Raw genomic sequence first — 19,480 nt, forward strand, 5'->3', positions numbered from 1 at the left:
TTGTCTGATTTTATTATATGGGTTTTATCCAAGTGCTAAGAAAAAGGTTTTGGTGGACAAAAGATGAAGAGAAAGTAGCTACAATAAAAAAAACAACCCTTCTTTAGGCACTGTGGTGAAATAACTTTGAAGTTCTTGCTCAGTTTGTTCTTGCTGCTCCCTGTCAGCAGGGCTGAGCAGCTGCTGGTCTGTGAACTGTTCTGAAGGCTTGGACCCATTATCTTCCACTGCCACATCCTCAGTACTCGTGTTCCTGGCTTCTTGCACAGCTACTGAAGGTTGGGGGGTGATGCAGCTGATTTTAGCACAGCTCCTCTGTGCTTCCTGCACCCGTCTTTCAAAAATGAGATGTTTTGATCAGTTTGGATGGAACAAACCTGTTTCAATAGATGGAAGACAGAGATTGCAGAGAGCAGAGCGAGCTGCCAGCTCAGGGTGCCTGGGGGCTGTCCTACCTCCTTGTACCTGCTACAGTTCTGTTCTCAGCCTTTGCTTTCCCATACTGTACTGGAAAACAGCCCATGTAAAATCTCTTCCCTTCAGGTCCGTGTTTGAGAGCAGCCACAGCCCAGTAGGATGGGAGCTGAGACCACTTTGCTATAGGAACCCATCCCCAGGGTCTCTAGTTTTGCTGAGTCTCCCTCCGTAACGTGGGGCTGTGACAGAGTCCCACCTCCTAAGAACACAAGAGAACAGCCACCTTTTTCTAAGCTACTGGTGCAGCAGGGGCACGCACTGCAAACCCATCACTGGAGCCTGACGTCTTAAACTTCCTCCGCTTTTCTGCGTCCCATATAAATAGGGAGCCTGTCTTAAGATGTTTGAGCAAAAGGCAAAGACAAGGGTTAAGAAAAAAAATACTAAAGGCAGGCAAAAGACAGCACGGAATACAAAGTTGAGCAGGATGGAGGCAGCAGTAAAAATTAAGGTTAAAAAAGGGTCTCAAAAAAAATCTGAAACACCTCAATTATAGCAGCCAGGAGGAAGGGACCAGGCAGAAGATGATTCTCTGATTTCAAGTCAACTGGTTCTCCACAGCAGTCTCAGCTGTTGTGCAGGACAGCTACAACTGAATATTTTCCAATAATTTCTGTAATACTTCCTACCTGATTTGAATTGTAAGGAATTCCTCTGTGGTTAGTGACTTGGCCCAGGCTCATTTATAGTAGGTTGCTCAGACCGTAATGTTTCCTCGCTCCTCTCATGGCAGCGACAGCTCTGCTTTTACAACTGCAACCATGTGCAAGACATTGTCACCACAGCCAGGGAGACCCCTGCCTGCTCCAGAACTGGATTCATCGCAACTGTTTGGGCATGTTCCAGCAGCACAGATGTTTCCAACCAGAACTAGAGGACAGGATGACATGGGTGGTGACATCTTGATCCTCTATCACAAACCCAAGTGGAGAGAATGTGAATTTGGGGAAGAAAAGCCCAGTTGGGCCTGCTACAGCAGTTTGCCTGCGAACACTGTGCTTATGTGCAGATTTACTATTTTTCTTAAAAAGGCTTTACCAAGGCAGTTGTGACATCCTGTAAGTTTGCACAGGAGATGTGCAGGCATTTGAAATTCCCTTTGCTTTCCTGGATGCGTCAGCTCTACTGTCTCAATATTCAACAGTTCATATTTCTGTAAACAGCCGGGTGAGGATCCCTAAACCCACACAGCCCCCAGCCTGGCTCCCCCGCGCTCACCCTTCCTGACACAAAGGGGTTTCAGGAACTGACAGTGGTTCCACGGTGCGGGGAGAGCAACTAAGTACAGCAAGGCAGTACTGACTTGCACTGCTGTTATTAGTGATGTTGATGATGCAACACTTGCGTACGCTGAAAATTATACAAGACTTCTAAGGTGAGCCTGGCTCCATCTCTTCTACCTGCTTCCATTTCCGACCTCCTGTCTTCTAGACTAAACAAACCCCACTGTCCATCCCCGTGGCTCTTATGCTCCAACCTCCTGATCATCTTGGTGGCCTCCGCTGGACTTGTTCCCATATGTATCTTGTTTTTAGGAGCGCAGAACTGGTCAGCTGCAGTCTCAGAAGCGCTGAGCAGAGAGGAACGATTGCTATCCTTGCCGCAGCTCAGCTGTGCTCTTCCAACAGAGCCCGGGCGGGGTTGGACACCTTGATCTTCACTTGTCCCTCAGGGCTCCCAGATCAGCCTCTGCAAAGTTGCTTTGCAACCAGTCTGTGCCCAGGCTGCACAACTGCGTCAAAGTTATTCCGTACCCACTGCAGGACTTTGCCTTCGCCTTTTCTGAACCCGGTGAGGTTCCTGCCAGGCCCTTGGCTCAGGTTCACTGCCTTGCTGAGTTCAGGAAATAGAAAATAAGCATCCTGTTATTCACCGATTACTTTGAAAGGGTTTTATAATAGCTACAAAAACCCTGAAAAAAATGGTGATATATTACAGTGCAATTGTCATCGCATCAAAATTCATTTTTCATTATTCATTTCACTCATGGTTTTTGTTTTTCATCTTTTTATTGGGCTACTTAACTGCATGGACAGTGAAATCTTACTGCAGCCTTAATCTCCCCGTTGGTTACCATTTCCTTCCAGTCCTTTCCAGCTGTTGGTGGCTCACACAGTTGCCTCTAGGTAACTAAGACTTCTGTGCTCTTTGAAACTCTACTGCAACCTAAACATAATCCACACTATCGTTTTTTCTTTAGATATAAAAGTCATCAATTTCCTATCTTTTATCACATACTTTAGTGCTTAAAAATACTTTCTTACTCATTTAATTTAACTCTAAAGGCTTTTTTTTAGTCCCAAACAAATCATTTAACCAAGGAGCAGTCTTTTAATATATCATTTACACTGATTCCTGTTGTAGCATGTACAAACTTCAACCCTGGTACCAACACCATTTCCCAGCACTAGTATCGGAGATCAGGAAAGAAAATCTGCTTCCAGTACAGTCTAGATAAAAAGGGAGTGAAGGCCTCAGTTACACATCAGAGTTGGCCAACATCAGCTTTACTGTGAACACTCAACTCTGCTGAACAGCGGGTACCACCTTCTCTGCCAGAGGCTGAAGAGCACAAGGTCACAAAAGCTGTAACTCATCCCCTCCTACAGGAAAAGGCATCTCCAGTGTTGCAAGCAGATGTTGATTCAGGTTCTTCCTGAGGGATGTGTCTTTTCCAGTCCGGGGTGCTGGTGGGGGACACATCACCTCCGTGCTGGTCCCTCTCCCCATCATTTCAAACAGCCCTATTCCCTCCGGTCCCGCAGGGCAGGGCAGGCCTGTCTACAAGCAGAAAGAATAGAGGTAATGCGAGAGTGATGAATCCATCCTTCTCCACAGATTTAATTACTGTGTTATTGGATAACAGCACTATTCTTGTGCCCAAGAGCATAGAGAGAAACAGAGAAAAGAAGAACAGGTGTTGGGCACAAAAGTAATGCAAAGAGACTGATAACAGAGCACAAAGGAAACAGACTACATCACAAAAGTCACAACCACTGTTAAGTGCTCTGAGTGACAACGTGACTACATTCTCACCCCTGATGGTCCTTGTAACTCCAGCCTGAAGAGCAGCACTTCGCACATGATCAGGGTGTGACTGAAAGTCATCTTCAGTTCTGAGAGTGTACGGCCTAAAGGAATGGAGAACATTTTCAGGAAATAAATATGATTCAGGTGAGCAGTTACGAGAGAGACTTAAGTGGTAACTTCCTTGAAAATGTACTTTTGTAATCAGAGTACAGCAAACTACAAGAACTCAAATAGCGAACACAGAGCAATGCATTACCAAATGCGGTTGGATAAAGAGCTGGGAAATGCGAACGCTTTCCCAGATAGCCCTTCCAAGAGGTTCTCTGGAATTCTCTACCGCTGTTCAGGAACCCCCAGCAGCAGCAGCCTGACAGCAGACTTTGACCTCAATACCAACTAAATGGGAGCCCAGCGCGTTTTCTGGTGTAACAGAACTGTGCGCAAATTTATTTCGGCGTTGAAGAAGGGAATGCAGAGACACACCGCGGCCAGCTCTCGGCTCTACAAAACACAGCTCAGCGACAAGCTAAGGAAGATCAAACTGAGCAGGTACAATTTTTTTCCAAGTGACTGATGTGACTCCCTCTCCCTGAGTCTTTTGCAACTTTTTCACAGTTTGCTATTGCACATTCTGCCCCAAATACAATTCAATCCACTTAGATTTTTATCTAATCTTCCCTCGATTTTTAACGCCATTTAATTAGGCCATTAGGCTTTTGTCAGTCAGGTTCAGGCTGCAATCTGAAGTGCACACACACACACACAAAGGAATAATGGGGAAAGAGAAAGAAAGGATTTATCACTCCACTGAGAGAAGGAGTCATTATTTAGACAGTCAAAGAAACACTTGTATCTCCAAGGAACCTTGGCCACCCACTTTTCCCTTCACAGGAAGGAAATTCCAAGTTGAGGACAGAAAAGCCCCGAGATGCCTGGGAAAGCTGCCAAACGCTGAGGCTGCCAAATGGCTCTTTCACACAGGGACACTCTGATGCCTAAGGACAAGCGAGAAGGCTGAATTCCCAACAGCTACACGGTCAGGACAGAATGTCAGGTGCATAGAAAAATCTCTTTTGAGTCAAACTTTGAAAAAATTAAGTCGTTTTTTTCTGTTACTACTACATGTGTGATAAAGTTTTAACTGTATTGTCTTTTTTAGATTTTGAGAGTAAGTGCTTGTAGCTTGTTTATTTCCAGAGCCTGGTGTAACTTAGACATTATTGTCTGATGATTTTTATATTACAATTTTATTACCACTAGAAAATGACAGGGAACTCCTTAGTAAAGGGCAAGGCGAAACAAGGTGCCGATCAGTCTTCCCACCTCCTCAGCCCCCTTCCCCCTGTGAAAAATAGTGAAGGTATTGTTGGCTTTCGCCATTATAACAAGGCTATGAATATTTGACTTAGAAGGATAACTAACCTTTAGTAAATTAGGAAACATGAGAAACCTCTAAGATAACAACTAACAGCAGCTATGAAGAAAACATCCGAGAGAAATAAAAGAGAACTTCTCCAAAAGACCCCACAATGATTAACAGAAGGAAACAGATGCATAGGAGAAGGGAGTTGATGATAATCGATCCTACCAGAAGGAAACAGATGCACGGGAAAAGGGAACTGAAGATCATCGATCCTCAGAAACAATTGCTAGAAGGAAACGCACAAATAGAAGAGAAAAGGGACTAATGATAATCATCATAAACAATTACTCTGCCTAAAATAGTGAATACGTATGCAATATTGAATGTATATAAGACGTGGGTGAAGTGTTAGCTGGTGTGCCTCTGACTTGAGTCATGCACCCAGCGCTGTGCTTTTGCTTTATTGACTTTGTCCCTATAATAAAATAATTGCCATTTCTGTTTAAGGGATCTGGCTGTTTATTACAATTTTGGGGGCTCGTCCGGGATAATTCACTTGGTCCCAGTGGGCTCCGAGACCCCGAGCAGGAGTGCACCCCACCGATTTCGGCAGCCTGCTCGGATGACTTCCCAGTGCCTGTTGAGACTCCAAGCTGATAATCCCACAAGAGGAGGGACTCATAAAGCAAAAGGGGTAAGTCTCCCCAGGAAAAACTGCGGTAGCCCATAATTCTTGTGCATGAAGACCCAGGCAAGAAAACAGGACTGTTAAGTACTGCTTGGTTGGGCGGGTTTGGGGCTTGATTGTTGTGTGTGTGGAACTCGGACCAGACAGTCTGGATCTGGGGAGCGAGTGTGGAGCCTTTCTAACCACGGTTCCAATCTCCCACGAGTTCCAATCTCCTGCGAGGGAATTGGCCGGTGAAGAGACGAAGCGTCAGATATTGAGTGAAAGACAGCCCCGGGAAAATTGGGTGCTTGACTGCTGTGGTGAGTGGAAGACAGCCCCGCGGAAATGGGACAAAAGATAAGTAAAAAGAGTCCCAGGGAACAGGGGAGCAGGAAAGTGCCGGCAGATATACCCCAAGACAGTCCTTTGGGGATAAAATTGGCTAATTGGAATATTGATCCGGATAATAAATATAAGGATAAAGTTAAAATGATTCAGTATTGTATGACAGAATGGACAAAGGAACCTATATGAGCAGACCATTTGTATTGGCCTAGACATGGGTCCTTTGAAGGGTGGATGTGCCAGGCTTTAAACCTTTATGTAAACTCTAAAGAATCCTTCAGCCCAGAGGAGAGTGAATATGCCTCCTGCTGGAAAGGGGAGATTTGGCCAAAAGGAGTTAGTGCCTTTAAAATATCTGAGATCCCAAGGGAAGAAAAGGAGAAGTGGTGAGATCCTCTGGAAGTTTTGCCCCCTCCCTACCGCCTCCCTCCAACAGCCCCCCCTTCTCCTGGGAAAGAGCTGACACCTAGTGCTAGGAGAAGGTGAGACAGGTCTCAGAGGTTAACTGAAAAAGTATCACTTACAAACTCTCCTAGGTTAGGGAGGAAAACTTCTGTTAAAGTAAAGGAATCGGAAGACCAAGACACGGTGCAGGAAACACCAGGAGTTAGTTTATTCCCCTTAAGGGAAGTACCCCTGGGGGGAGCACAAGGGGGGACAGGCTTTGTAAACGTTCCTTTGACTCCCACTGAAGTCAGGAACTTTAAAAAGGAATTAAAAGGGTTACTGGAAGATCCAGTAGGCCTATCAGAACAATTAGACCAATTCCTAGGCCCTAATATTTATACCTGGGAGGAAATGCAGTCGATAATAAGTATAATATTTTCTCCCAAAGAACAGCAAATGATTAGAACAGCTGGGATGAGAATTTGGGAACGGGAAAATCAGCAAGGCCCACCTGGGGACCAGAAGATGCCAATAGTACACCCAAATTGGAATCAAAGTGATGTAGAGGGTCGTAAGAACGTGAGTGATTATCGAAATTTAATTATTAAAGGTATAAAAGAAGCCACCCCTAGAGGGCAGAACGTAACCAAAGCATTTGATGGGCAGCAGGGAAGGGAGGAAACCCCGACCGAATGGCTTGAAAGGCTGTGACTGTGACGTGACATGAGACAGTGCTCAGGAATAGATTCAGAGTCCCGCGGGGCAAACATTACTCAGAGTTCAATTTGTTACACACGCCTGGCCAGACGTTCGAAGAAAATTAGAGAAACTAGAGGACTGGCAGGATCGGGGCCTGAATGAAGTATTGAGGGAAGCTCAGAAAGTGTATGTACGAAGAGATGAGGAGAAGGCTACAGCAAAAGCTAAAATCATGGTAGCCACCATGAGGGAAGGAAATATTCAGAAAAATCCCAGGGTGATGGGGGGGATGGGACGGAATCCTGAGAGGCGGGAGGAGACTTCTGGAGGGAATCAGATCCCTCCCAGAAGGGGACCATCGGGAACTGAGAAAAGGAATGAAGGAAATGGATGTTTCTATTGTGGGAAACTTGGGCATTTTAAGAAGGAATGTCCTCAAAGGGATAAAGATCATAAAATGTTTAGAGAAATTGAGGATTAGAGGTGTCAGGGGCTCTACCTCCTGGGGGACAGCTATCACCTTGAGCCCTTGATAAACCTAGGAGTGGGCCCCCAGGAGGAAGTATTAGAATTTCTAGTAGATACAGGAGCTGAGCGAACTTGTGTTTGTAACATACCTAAAGGATGCATTATAAGTAAAGAAGTAATTAATGTAATGAGAGCAAAGGGGACAAGTTTTAAAGCCCCGGTGATCAAGCAGGTGGTTTTTGAAGATAATGACAAAATAGGTGTAGGGAATATCTTGTTAGTGCCTGGAGCTGGGTGCAATTTGTTAGGAAGAGACTTGCGGATCCAGCTGGGGGTTGGAGTAATCCCCGAGGAGGGGAAAATGATTGCAAAAAATATTAAGTCAGGAGGACAAATCCAAAATTAATCAGCAAGTTTGGGCAGCGGCCGGTAACAGAGGAGGTCTGAATATCCAACCAATCAAAGTCTCTATAGAAAGGGAGAATCACCCCATACGAGTCAGGCAGTACCTCATTTCAATGGAGGGAAAAAAGGCCTCCAGCCAGTAATTGAAGGACTCCTCTCTGATGGGACCCTTGAACCCTGTATGTCTCCTCATAACACTCCTATCCTACCTGTAAAGAAACCTGACAGGACATACAGGTTAGTGCAAGACTTACGGGAGGTGAATAAGAGAACTTTAACTCGGTACCATGTTGTACCAAACCCTTATACCCTTCTGAGCAAAGTTCCCCCGGAACATAGCTGGTTTAGCGTAGCAGATTTAAAAGATGCGTTTTGGGCATGTCCCCTGGCTGAGGAAAGTCGAGATATCTTTGCTTTTGAATGGGAGGACCCAAACACCGGACGTAAACAGCAGCTCAGATGGACAAAGCTACCTCAAGGGTTTACAGAGTCTCCCAACCTGTTTGGACAGGCTCTGGAGGAGCTGTTACAATCTTTTCACACCACTCCGAAAACTCAAATCACTCAGTATGTAGATGACTTATTAATATCAGGGGAAGAAGAAAAATTAGTCAGAGAAGTAACAATTCAGTTATTAAACTTTTTAGGAGAGAAACGTTTAAGGGTTTCCAAGGGAAAGTTACCATTTGTAGAACCTGAAGTACGATACTTAGGGCATATAATAAGTCAGGGAAGCCGCAAATTAAACCCCAAGAGGATTGCTGGAATAATATCCCTCCCACCCCCAACTACAAGAAGAGAAGTAAGGAAGTTATTAGGACTACTAGGGTACTGGAGATTATGGATCGAGGGGTATACCCAGGCAGTGAAATTCTTATATGAAAAATTGATGGGGGAAGATAAGACAGAGTGGACACAGAATGACAAAGAAAAACTAGAAGAACTAAAGTCAAAACTGATAAAAGCTCCGGTTATGTGCCTACCATCATTAGAGAAACCCTTCTATTTGTTTGTCAATGTGGAAAATGGGACAGCCCATGGAATTTTGGCCCAGGGATGGGGAGGGGTGAGGAAACCGATAGCGTACTTATCAAAATTATTAGATCCAGTCAGCCGAGGTTGGCCAATATGCATCCAAGCGGTAGCCGCTACCTCGATACTTGTGGAAGAAAGTCAAAAACTCGCTTTCAGGGGTAAGCTGATAGTTCACACTCCACACTCTGTACGGAATATCTTAAATCAGAAAGCAGATAAATGGTTGACGGATTCTAGGATGTTGAAATATGAGGCCATTTTACCAGACAATGAAGACCTAACCTTGGTAACAGGTAAGAATCAAAATCCTGCCCAGTTTCTGTATGGGGAACATAAAGAGGAACTAGTACACGATTGTTTAGAAGTAATAAATTATCAGACAAAAATCAGAGAAGATTTGACCGACCAAGCCCTATCAGTAGGAGAAAAGATATACATAGATGGATCATCTAGGTGTATGCAAGGGAAAAGAATGTCTGGATATGCAATAATAGATGGGAGTAACACGACGATTACAGAAGAAGGAAAACTGCCATCTAATTGGTCTGCTCAAAGCTGTGAGTTATATGCCTTAAAAAGGGCATTAGAATTTCTAGCACATAAGGAAGGAACTATTTATACAGATTCTAAATATGCATTTGGGGTGGTACATACTTTTGGAAAAATCTGGGAAGAAAGAGGATTACTAACTTCAAAAGGAAAAGGACTAGTTCATGAGGAGTTAATATTGAAGGTATTAGAAGCTTTAACTCTGCCTAAGGAAATTGCAGTAGTCCACGTAAAGGGGCATCAGAAAGGATTAACACCAGAAATAAGGGGAAATAATGTATCAGACCAAGAGGCGAAAGAGGCTGCTGAAAATGGGGAAGAGAAATCATTAGTTGTTCAACAGAGAAAAGAGGAGCGAGATAATATTCCTCAATTCACTGAAGGAATTGACTAGAATGGGAGGAGAAAAGACTCTGGAAGGAAAATGGGTGTTGCCTGATGGGCATCAGATAGTAAATAAAACATTAGCGAGAAAAATACTGGAGGAATTGCATAGAGAAACCCACTGGGGAACACCGGCCATTTGCGATCACTTTCTTAGAAAATTTGGATGCATAGGGGTGTTCGGAGTAGCTAAACAAATCACCAATAGGTGTATAACTTGCCAAAAGGTGAATAAAAAGGTAATGAGAAAACCCATCCACGGAGGGCGGGAGTTGGCCTTACGCCCCCTTCAAAGTATACAAGTGGATTTTACAGAACTTCCACAAGTCCAAAGGTGGAAGTTCCTCTTGGTATTAGTAGACCATCTTACCCATTGGGTGGAGGCAATTCCAGTCACTAGAACATCGGCTAATGTAGTAACACAGATCCTGCTAGAACAAATTATTCCTAGATACGGAATGGTTCATAGAATAGACTCTGACAGAGGAACGCATTTCACCTCCAAAATAATCACCCAGATAACTCAAGCCTTAGGTACTCAATGGGAGTTACACACTCCACGGCATCCCCAAAGCTCAGGAAGGGGTGAACAAATGATCAGACTTTAAAAAAGGCTTTAACCAAATTAATGATAGAAACTCAGCTGTCGTGGGTCAAGTGCCTCCCTTTAGCATTACTCAGGGTTCGAACTCAACCCAGAATGGATCTCGGAGTCTCTCCCTATGAAATGATGTTTGGTTTGCCCTTCTTGGCTTCACAGCAGGAAATGGCTACTTATGAAGGAGGGGAGGCTAGTATTAAACAATATGTAATGCAGATTGCAAAGAACTTGGAACAACTAAGAAATAAAGGGTTGCTCCCACAAACTACGCTGTTGGATTTTAAGATCCATAACATTAAAATTGGAGAATGGGTTTTAGTAAAAACATGGAGAGAGCAATCTTTAACTCCCCAATGGGAGGGTCCCTTTCAGGTGCTGTTGACTATGGAAGCTGCGGTACGAACAAAGGAAAAAGGGTGGACTCACCCCAGCAGAATAAAAGGACCAGTAGAAGAACCTAGAGACTGGACTCTGACTTCAACTCCCGGGGACACCAGACTCACCTTAAAACGCCAACCAACACGGTGATGTATGGGAGAGGAACTGAGGCTCTGCAGGTAAGGACCTGGGGGCCCTGGTGAACAGCAAGTCCAAGAGCAAAGAATGTGACCTGGCCACAAAGAAGGCCAATGGCATCCTGCACTGTGTTACAAAGAAAGTTGCCAGCATATGGAGAGAATGATCCTTCCCCTCTACTCAGCACTGGTGAGACATCTGGAGTGTGTGTCCTGTGTGTTGGGCTCCCCAGTACAAGAGACGTGGACATAGCGGATTGAGTTCAGTGAATGGAAGACAATTGAGGGACTGGAGCATCTTTAATGTTATAAAAAACTGAAAGAGCTGGGACTGAAGGCAAGGTGAAATCTTATAAATACTTATAAACATCTTAATGAGAGGGTATAAAGATGACAGTGACAGAGTCTTCCCAGTGGTGCCCAGGGACAGGACCTGACACGATCTCCCACAGCAACATCATAGGGAAGCTAAGGAAGAGTGGGTTAGATGAATGGACAGGAAGGTGGATAGATAACTGGTTGAAAGACAGAGCTCAGAGGGTCGTGATTGGGGCACAGAGTCTAGTTGGAGGTCAGTGACGAGTGGTGTTCCCCAGGGGTCAGTACTGAGTCCAGTCCTCTTCAATATATTCATCAATGACCTGGATGAAGGGATAGAGTGCACCCTCAGCAAGGTTGCCGATGACACAACACTGGGAGGGGTGGCTGACACACCAGAAGGCTGTGCTGCCATACAGAGAGACAATAGACAGGCTGGAGAGTTGAGCAAAGAGGAACCTTATGAAATTCAACAAGGGCAAGTGGGGAGGAGTAACCCCATGCACCAGTACAGGTTGGGGGCTGACCTGCTGGAGAGCAGCTCAGCTGAAAGAGACCTGGGAGTCCTGGTGGACAACAGGATGACCATGAGTCAGCAATGTGCCCTTGTGGCCAAGAAGGCCAATGGCATCCTGGGGTGCATCAAGAAGAGTGTGGCCAGCAGGTCAAGGGAGGTCATCCTCCCCTTCTACTCTGCCCTGGTGAGGCTGCATCTGGAGTACTGTGTCCAGTTCTGGGCTCCCCAGTTCAAGAGGGACAGGGAACTGCTGGAGAGGGTACAGCAATGGGCTACCAAGATGATTAGGGGACTGGAACACCTCTCTGATGAAGAAAGGCTGAGGGATTTGGGTCTCTTCAGTCTGGAAAAAAGACAGCTGAGGGGGGATCTTATTGACACTTATAAATACTTAAAGGGTGGGTGTCAGGAGGATGGGGCCAGGCTCTTTTCAGTGGTGCCCAGTGACAGGACAAGAGGTAATGGGCACAAATTTGAGCATAGGAAGTTCCATCTAAACATGAGGAGGAACTTCTTTACTTTGAGGGTGGCAGAGCACTGGAACAGGCTGCCCAGAGAGGTGGTGGAGTCTCCTTCTCTGGAGACATTCAAAACCCACCTGGACGCATTCCTGTGCAACCTGCTCTGGGTGACCCTGCTCTGGCAGGGGGGTTGGACTAGATGATCTCCAGAGGTCCCTTCCAACCCCTATCATTCTGTGACCAGAGACAATGGGCACAAACCAGAACACAGGTGTCTCCCTGTGAACATCAGGAAACTTTTATTAAAGGTGACCAAGCACTGGTACAGGCTGCCCAGAGAGGCTGTGGTGTTCCCACTCCTTGGACACCAAAACAAAATGGACATCATCCAGGGCAACCTGCTCTACCCGACATCCTGCTCTGAGCAGGGATTTGGATTATACCATCTCCAGAGCACCCTTCCAACCTCAGATACTGTGGGATTCTGTGAAAAAACCTGCCCCAATTTCAGCTGCAGAGGCGAGATGGGAGTTAGCACTGCAGGGCTCAGGTGAGAAGTAATTTCCAGCAGCAAGGGTAACTACCAGACTGTCTGGTACACAGCGCATTACTGGGGTGACCTGAACACTCGGGAAGGGAGCAGGGCTCCAACTCCTCATCTGAAATGTGCACAGAGAAATTTTTTTCTTTGGGAAAGTCCTTTACAAAGCAGCGCTACCTAAGTGAAAGATGCAACAAGGCATAGCAGGTAGAGTAAAAGCCCGGGGAGGGGTGGGGTGCGGGGAGAGGAAGGAGACAGAGCTTCTGTGGAGAGTACAATAAGATTCTGCCTAACTGGGGTAGAAATTTTGCACTACTTCAATCTTGGGAATCAAAGACCACATCAGCAATTTTCTAGTATAACTGACAGTACAGTTTGAGATGTGTGTCTGCAGAAAGATGTTGCCCTTCCCATGCTTTTTACAGAACGACCAAGGACCCCATCATGTTTATACTTCCCATGCAACTCTGAAGTTTTACTACTTACTTGCCATACTAATTTACCAGCTGACTTGGAAATCAGTAAAAGTATTGTTCTAATTTGCCATAAATCATATCAAGTACTACTATAGAACCATAGAATAGTTTGGGTTGGAAGGAACCTTTGAGGATCATCTAGTCCAGCCCCCCTGCCATGGGCAGGGACTTCTTTCACATGTCATTAATAAATAGCTTTAAATATCTTGTTCTTTATATATATATATAGTTCTCTATTTACTGTTAACACAACTATACAGAGTGCTCTGAGTCCATGTTCTAGGCCAAACACACACAGTGGAGAACTAACCCAAATTCCTTTTGCTTTATCAGTAGAACTTGCACATCTCAGTGAAATACCATCAGTATTTAAAATTATTTTTACTTTATGATGTTTTGGATATTCAGTTGGTATTTTGGAATTTCAAAACTATCAGAACTACTGAACCAAGCTGCATAAATCTCTCCTTAAAACCTTCGTATCTGTCAGCCCCACAGAGATGTTTCCAACAGCCAGGGTAGATGTACGCTAACTGAACTTGACTCCAGGTTTTACAGAGTACACGGACACAGCCTTCCGGACTAAAACCTACTGGCTAATCCCGAGGACTGTTCAGAAACAGAACCTACTATGTTGATCATACAAACTGGATACTGAGCACAATGTATCAATAACATCCAGTAGCTCAGACATGGCATTACAGTAATGTGCCACTCTGGTTTTTGGATGTAAGACACATTACGGCCAGCCAGATTTTGAGCTGCCTGCAAGAGGCTGTGTACATGTACTTCAAGTCCTTTAAAAACATGTTAACACATCACAGGAATTATGCAAGGAATTACATTACCTGAAGGCAAGGATTAGTGTGAAGTATAGAAACGGAATTACATCAAATTGCAAATGTGAACAAGAAGAGGGCTCCTAATTTCAGTAATTGCTGAATAAAGCCAAATATCCTAATACGTACCTTGTACTAAAACTTGGTTTAGGATTCCCTTTTGTATGCATAAGATAGCAGAAGGATTCTGCACAAGCCCGTCTTCATCTGCATTTTAAGATTTTAGTAGTAACCTAAAAAATAAAGAGACAGTAAACAACACTTCAAACAAACTAGAAAATACAGTAACTTCTCTTTCCACATACCCATAAGTATAAAACGGAGAAATAAACCATAATAAAAATTCACATTACCAGGAAAAAAAAAATCCATTTATTCTCTACCCATTCTTACCACTTGTCACTACACAGATTTCTCTAAAGATTTTAAATTTGATTTTACTACCTCAGCAGTTAAAAAACAGCTGTTCCAAGAACATTAACAAGTTCCTAGATTTTCATACTTCTGCTTGGAGTAGATTAAGTGCTGTTCTGCTCCAAAGAGCCCCAAGCCAATTCTCTTTGGAGAGGTTTTTACAACACACATAAACACAACACTGTCATCTTCTGGGCCTACCAACGCATGTGGCCAAAGTGACATTTCATCCTTCTCGTATTATTGCCACTGCAATAAGTAGGATCCCTTGCACACAACACAGAGTTATTAAAGAAACTTGAGAACTAACTGCTCTCACTGCAGCTGTACTGAGGGTATGGAAGCACAAATACAGTCTCCTCCCCCATTCTGCAGCCTGCTGTGCTACAGACATTTAACAGATACTTAAAAGCTATATATGAAAATAATACAACTGAAATAAAAACTTGCCCTACTTTATAATAACATCTCAGAACAGAACTGTACATGAGTTTCATTAAAATATGTTTTAATACTAAAAGCATTAGAAATTGATGCAAAAGTTTAAGACTTTTGTAATTTTAAAACTTCTGCAATAGATCTGCTTGCATATGCAGTAAGTGTGGTTGGAAGAACAAACAGCAAGTCAGAGTACACTTGTTAATTCATAATTAAAATTATTTAATTATATTCAAAAAGGCCTAAATAATAACTGAAAGTATAAATAAGAGTACCCATCTTGAACTCTGTGTGTTTTCTTCCAGAGTCTACATGCAAAATAATTATCCAAAGTTTAAAATTCAACAGTTTTCTGCCCCAGCCATTCAGGCTTCAAAACAGCTTTCGTCCATACGCACACATTCCCTCCTCCCCCACCCCCAATTAAAATCACCTCTTCTCCACAAATACATCCATTTTAGAATAACGTGCAAGTACTGCAGTCTTTGATAGGTTTAACGTAATCCGTTCCTCAGGCTGGAGAAGCAGACATAGAAACACGTTGCAGAGCCCAGGAGCTCTGAAGAAATGTCTGGAGAGAGGCAGCCTGCCTGGAAAACCCCCCTTATAGCAGCACAGGGGGATGAAGAACTCTGTATGCTCCCAGACAAAGACTTCTTAAACAATTTACTAACGTCTTGAGGTCCTGTTTGATGATCAGTAAACTTAGCGCACCCTGCAAGGTATTTCTTAGAAAAAGACTTTGGAAAGCCACACACAGGTTGCACCTTTCAGACTAGCTTTGCTTCAGGAACAGCCCCAAAAAGCAACTCAGAAGTGACATACGTGCAAATTACAACACACAACCACAAACACTTACAATAAAGGTAGCGTTTACCTTATCAGATACAGCTAAAAAAAGGCTGAGGATAGCAGCTCAGAATAAATGTGATTTCAAAGTTGGCACAATTTAATGTCTGAGTTCTATTAAAAGTGCTGTTAATTCATCAATTCTTCCATTTGCTTCATTTCCCCCCGCCATGGTGCAGCTTGCCATATATCCAGTTTCAAAAGTTTAATTATTCCGTAACGCAGGCATTCAGCTAGTTGGCACTTTCTTCTTAAAGCAGGTATGATAGAGCACAGCATACTAACCTTTTAAAACTAGAGCTGTAATTTTACAAGTGCTAGTACTAAAATAATTTAGCAGCTAAAATACAATAATGGCCACAGTGATGACTGTCAGCCTTACTGAGGACCAAGCTGCCGTTGTCACCTGGACAAATATTAGTGTCCCGGCATATGACCTTCACATAGTGAAACTAATCCAGCTATTGATAAGTATGTATCCGTCTTAAAGAGAAGCTACAATTAGCAACTGCCTACCCTTCAGTCTATATTTTAATATTATGAAAAAACCATAATAATTAAGCTTTTCTTCCTTTGTTCCCCTATCTACAAACAGCAGTGCTAAGACCTCCAAAGGCCTGACACAGTCTCTCCAGTTTCCCTAACAGCCAGCATATGTTAGTTACCGTCTCTTTCTTGGCCACACAGATTTACAGAAGAGGAAGCAGTGAGACGGATTGTTGGCAACCAGTAGATACGAGTGACAAAACTGTAGCCAAATAATTCTGGTATGTTTTTGAAGACAACCTCTAAAAACCAGCCACGAAGAACATATGGTAGTTTTTACAAATTAATCATTTACCATAACTCAAAACTTATAAAGTTGTTATTATTACGGGGTGGGGGCTGTTTAAACAGTATGTCTCTACCACTGCACTATTTCTTCAGGATTGTTTCTCTACAAGAAATTAAGACCATTCCAACCTCTCTATGCTATATAAATCCTACTGTTTATGATTAACAGTAATTATTTTGTTAGACCTGAACAAATCCTAGTGCTAGTGCTAAAAAAAGGGATTTTTAAGAGTGTGCAGGAACACAGCAAATAGTTATTTTCAAAGTAACAGGCTCTGAAACACCTTCATTCATATGATATAGCTTTTCTTTAAATTAAAGCTCAAAGCGGGTATGGTGCCAAGCAAAATGAATCTGAAATATTCTAAAAGGCTAACAGCATGATAAACATGCCTATTACAAAGAGAACAGATGCACCACGCACAAACTGACCGGTACTGTACAAGTATTGGGCCATTACCAAGGAAAATCAAAAACCAGCTCCTCAATACAACCCATCTCAAGTAACATATTTTCAGCTTAGAGTACACGCCAGTATTGTCTTTCCAATACAGAACTGCTATGCGAGCCAAGCTCCAAGCTGCCACAGCAGCACACCAGGCAGAAACAGCCGTGATGATCTACAACAATGAAGGAAGTTTTACATTTACCTTGCACACTGATGCTACACAGCTCCACTGCCTTCAGTAACACAACAGGTTGCCTTTTTTTAAAATTATTTTTTAAATTAACTGTAATTTTGGTGGTTACTGTAACAAAGAGCTTCCCCCCGACCTGTTATTTCCCTCCATTTCCCCCTTTATTTTATGTCTACTTTTAAAATTACCTAGCAACACAGAACAGCAGCACGGGTAAATTTTGACTCCCACTGAAGTGGACCATAGGACATTTTGCACCAGCAGGCACAGGTTGCGCTTTGAGAGTAGCAGAGCCACTATCCATCACAGAAAGGAATGAATTCCAATGCCGAGCTGTTCTCAGGAAAACACACAATCCCTTGTTCCCATTTACTTGGGGTTTCCAAAGGGAACCCGAGATGATCCGCAGAGCTGTGTTCATGTTTGCATTTGTTCAGGTTTACCTATCAAAAGGTAACAGATAACAACATTGGCTGCTGACGTACTAACAGAAAATACAGCACTAGACATTTTTAAATGGTCAAGCAATCTTTTCTTCCCCATTCTTCTCTCAGTTATTACTCAAGTCTGGCCAAACCTGCTCACCTTACTCATGAAGAGCCCCTGCTGAGGACAAACACACACATTTGCAACAATAAAGCCATGAGAGGGAAAAGAAATTGTCACCTGGGCATCATTACATGGCTGCCAGTGATTACAGGAGACAAACTGCAACATAACTTTTCCCAATCTTAAGTTCCCCAAATTCTCTCCTTAAGAGCTTATAGTTGCAGACAGCTAGAAGCATTTAAGGGAAAAAGTGAACCTTACCAAATTAAGGCTCAAAAGGAAAATTAAGATCCTAGAAACAAACGGGCAAATACTACTCGAACTGAGACAGCAAGCATTTCGTTTTCTTGACTATCAAAAACATTTTAATTTATTTACAACTTTCAATTTATAGAGTATCTGAAGTTAGGATCTTACACAGAATGAGGAATGTGAATGTAGTAATGCTCCTCTTCTGGAATCAGATTTCAGAAAAGAATGAACAGTGGCCATTACCAGTGGCTAGGTTAATAAACCCGTTATCAGTGACAATACTATGATGAAGAGACATTTATTTTTCTGTTTTGCCTGGACTTCAAAACTTCACTCATGCAGCAGTTAAACTATTTCTTCAGTATTTGGGAATAATGAGCATGTCTGAAAACGTTTAAACAGAAAGGACAAAGATTTCATCTGGGCAGCTTAAGCAAGGCCTGAATTTGAAGAAACTGAAATTTTAAGTACTTTGTAAATTTAATAAAAATGATTAATTTGCAAATCATTATGTTCCTAGATGTAAGACAGTGCATTTTATAGAAAAGGAGGATCCTTTTTTTAGTAAAGATTCCCTACTATTTCAAAGAAATTTGGATTTGATCAGCAGAAAGGAAGTCTAACTTGTAACATGACGCAGACTTCTATTGCACAGTATAATTAGTTATATTTTTATATATATTTTATATATAAATATATACATTATATTTTTGCAAAATTTTGTGAACTGTGAGTCTGTAGTCATACAAAGTCATTAAAATAATCCTATAAGAAACAGCAACTCAATCCTGTATTTTTTGAAGATGGACCCCTCCCCTATATTGCTCATGAACATTCCCTGTGTTGTCATTAATGCACCAGGAATGTCTTCAGATGTTCACGTTTCTACTTTCAATGACTGTGTTCCTGTTGAGCAGCTTGGAAAAACATCTACCAGTTCATTTTCTCCACTCAGAACTCACATGCCCTCTTACATGGATGCAAAGCTCCTGAGCATTTTGTGATACTTCATCTTACCATGAACAACCAGGAAGTACAAAACCATTGAAGGAGCAAGGGAATAACCTTTAACCCTCATCATCTTTCACCTAGAAATAATGACCTACAGATGTTACTTCACCAATTAACAAAGAAAACTTAAGAAACCTGTCTGATCAAAAACATCTAAAACCATTGCATCACTCAGCATTGGAAGTTAGTTAAAATTTCATGAGCTTGTTTTATGCAAGGTTCTAGAAATTTAGAGTTATCCTCTCACAGAAAATCAATGGCTTGTTTACCTACAGAGTTTGAAACAAATCTGTAAGTCTGCTGTTACTGAGATACTAAACCAGCACAGCTAGCATAGAGTTAAGTAGTATCACTACTGCTCTACTACTTTAAGACAAGTGACAATACCATTGCGCTACATGCTGTGCAAACAAGC

The 19,480-nt window shown here is 42.9% G+C and overlaps 1 protein-coding gene across 8 annotated transcripts in view; it reads right to left on the minus strand.

Moving 5' to 3' along the window:
- Positions 1-131: 131 nt before the first annotated feature.
- The window catches only part of PSPC1 (paraspeckle component 1), a 72,956-nt gene continuing 53,607 nt past the window's right edge, over positions 132-19,480 (minus strand). For 2 of the 8 annotated variants that reach the window (XR_008469755.1, XR_008469747.1), the window contains 2 exons: positions 14,210-14,313; positions 2,468-3,608 (listed from right to left, as the gene is read on the minus strand). Coding sequence is in view for 1 of the 8 variants with exons in the window: in XM_054223699.1 (XP_054079674.1) it covers positions 3,588-3,608 (21 nt within the window). In the remaining 7 variants the exon portion in view is untranslated. Of the gene's footprint in view, positions 2,311-2,467; positions 3,609-12,237; positions 12,257-14,209; positions 14,314-17,441; positions 17,697-19,480 lie in introns of those variants that run through there. The other 6 variants (XR_008469749.1, XR_008469752.1, XR_008469748.1 and 3 more) reach the window with 6 other exon arrangements.

Source organism: Rissa tridactyla, chromosome 1, assembly GCF_028500815.1.
Source record: "Rissa tridactyla isolate bRisTri1 chromosome 1, bRisTri1.patW.cur.20221130, whole genome shotgun sequence".
Classification (NCBI taxonomy): domain Eukaryota; kingdom Metazoa; phylum Chordata; class Aves; order Charadriiformes; family Laridae; genus Rissa; species Rissa tridactyla.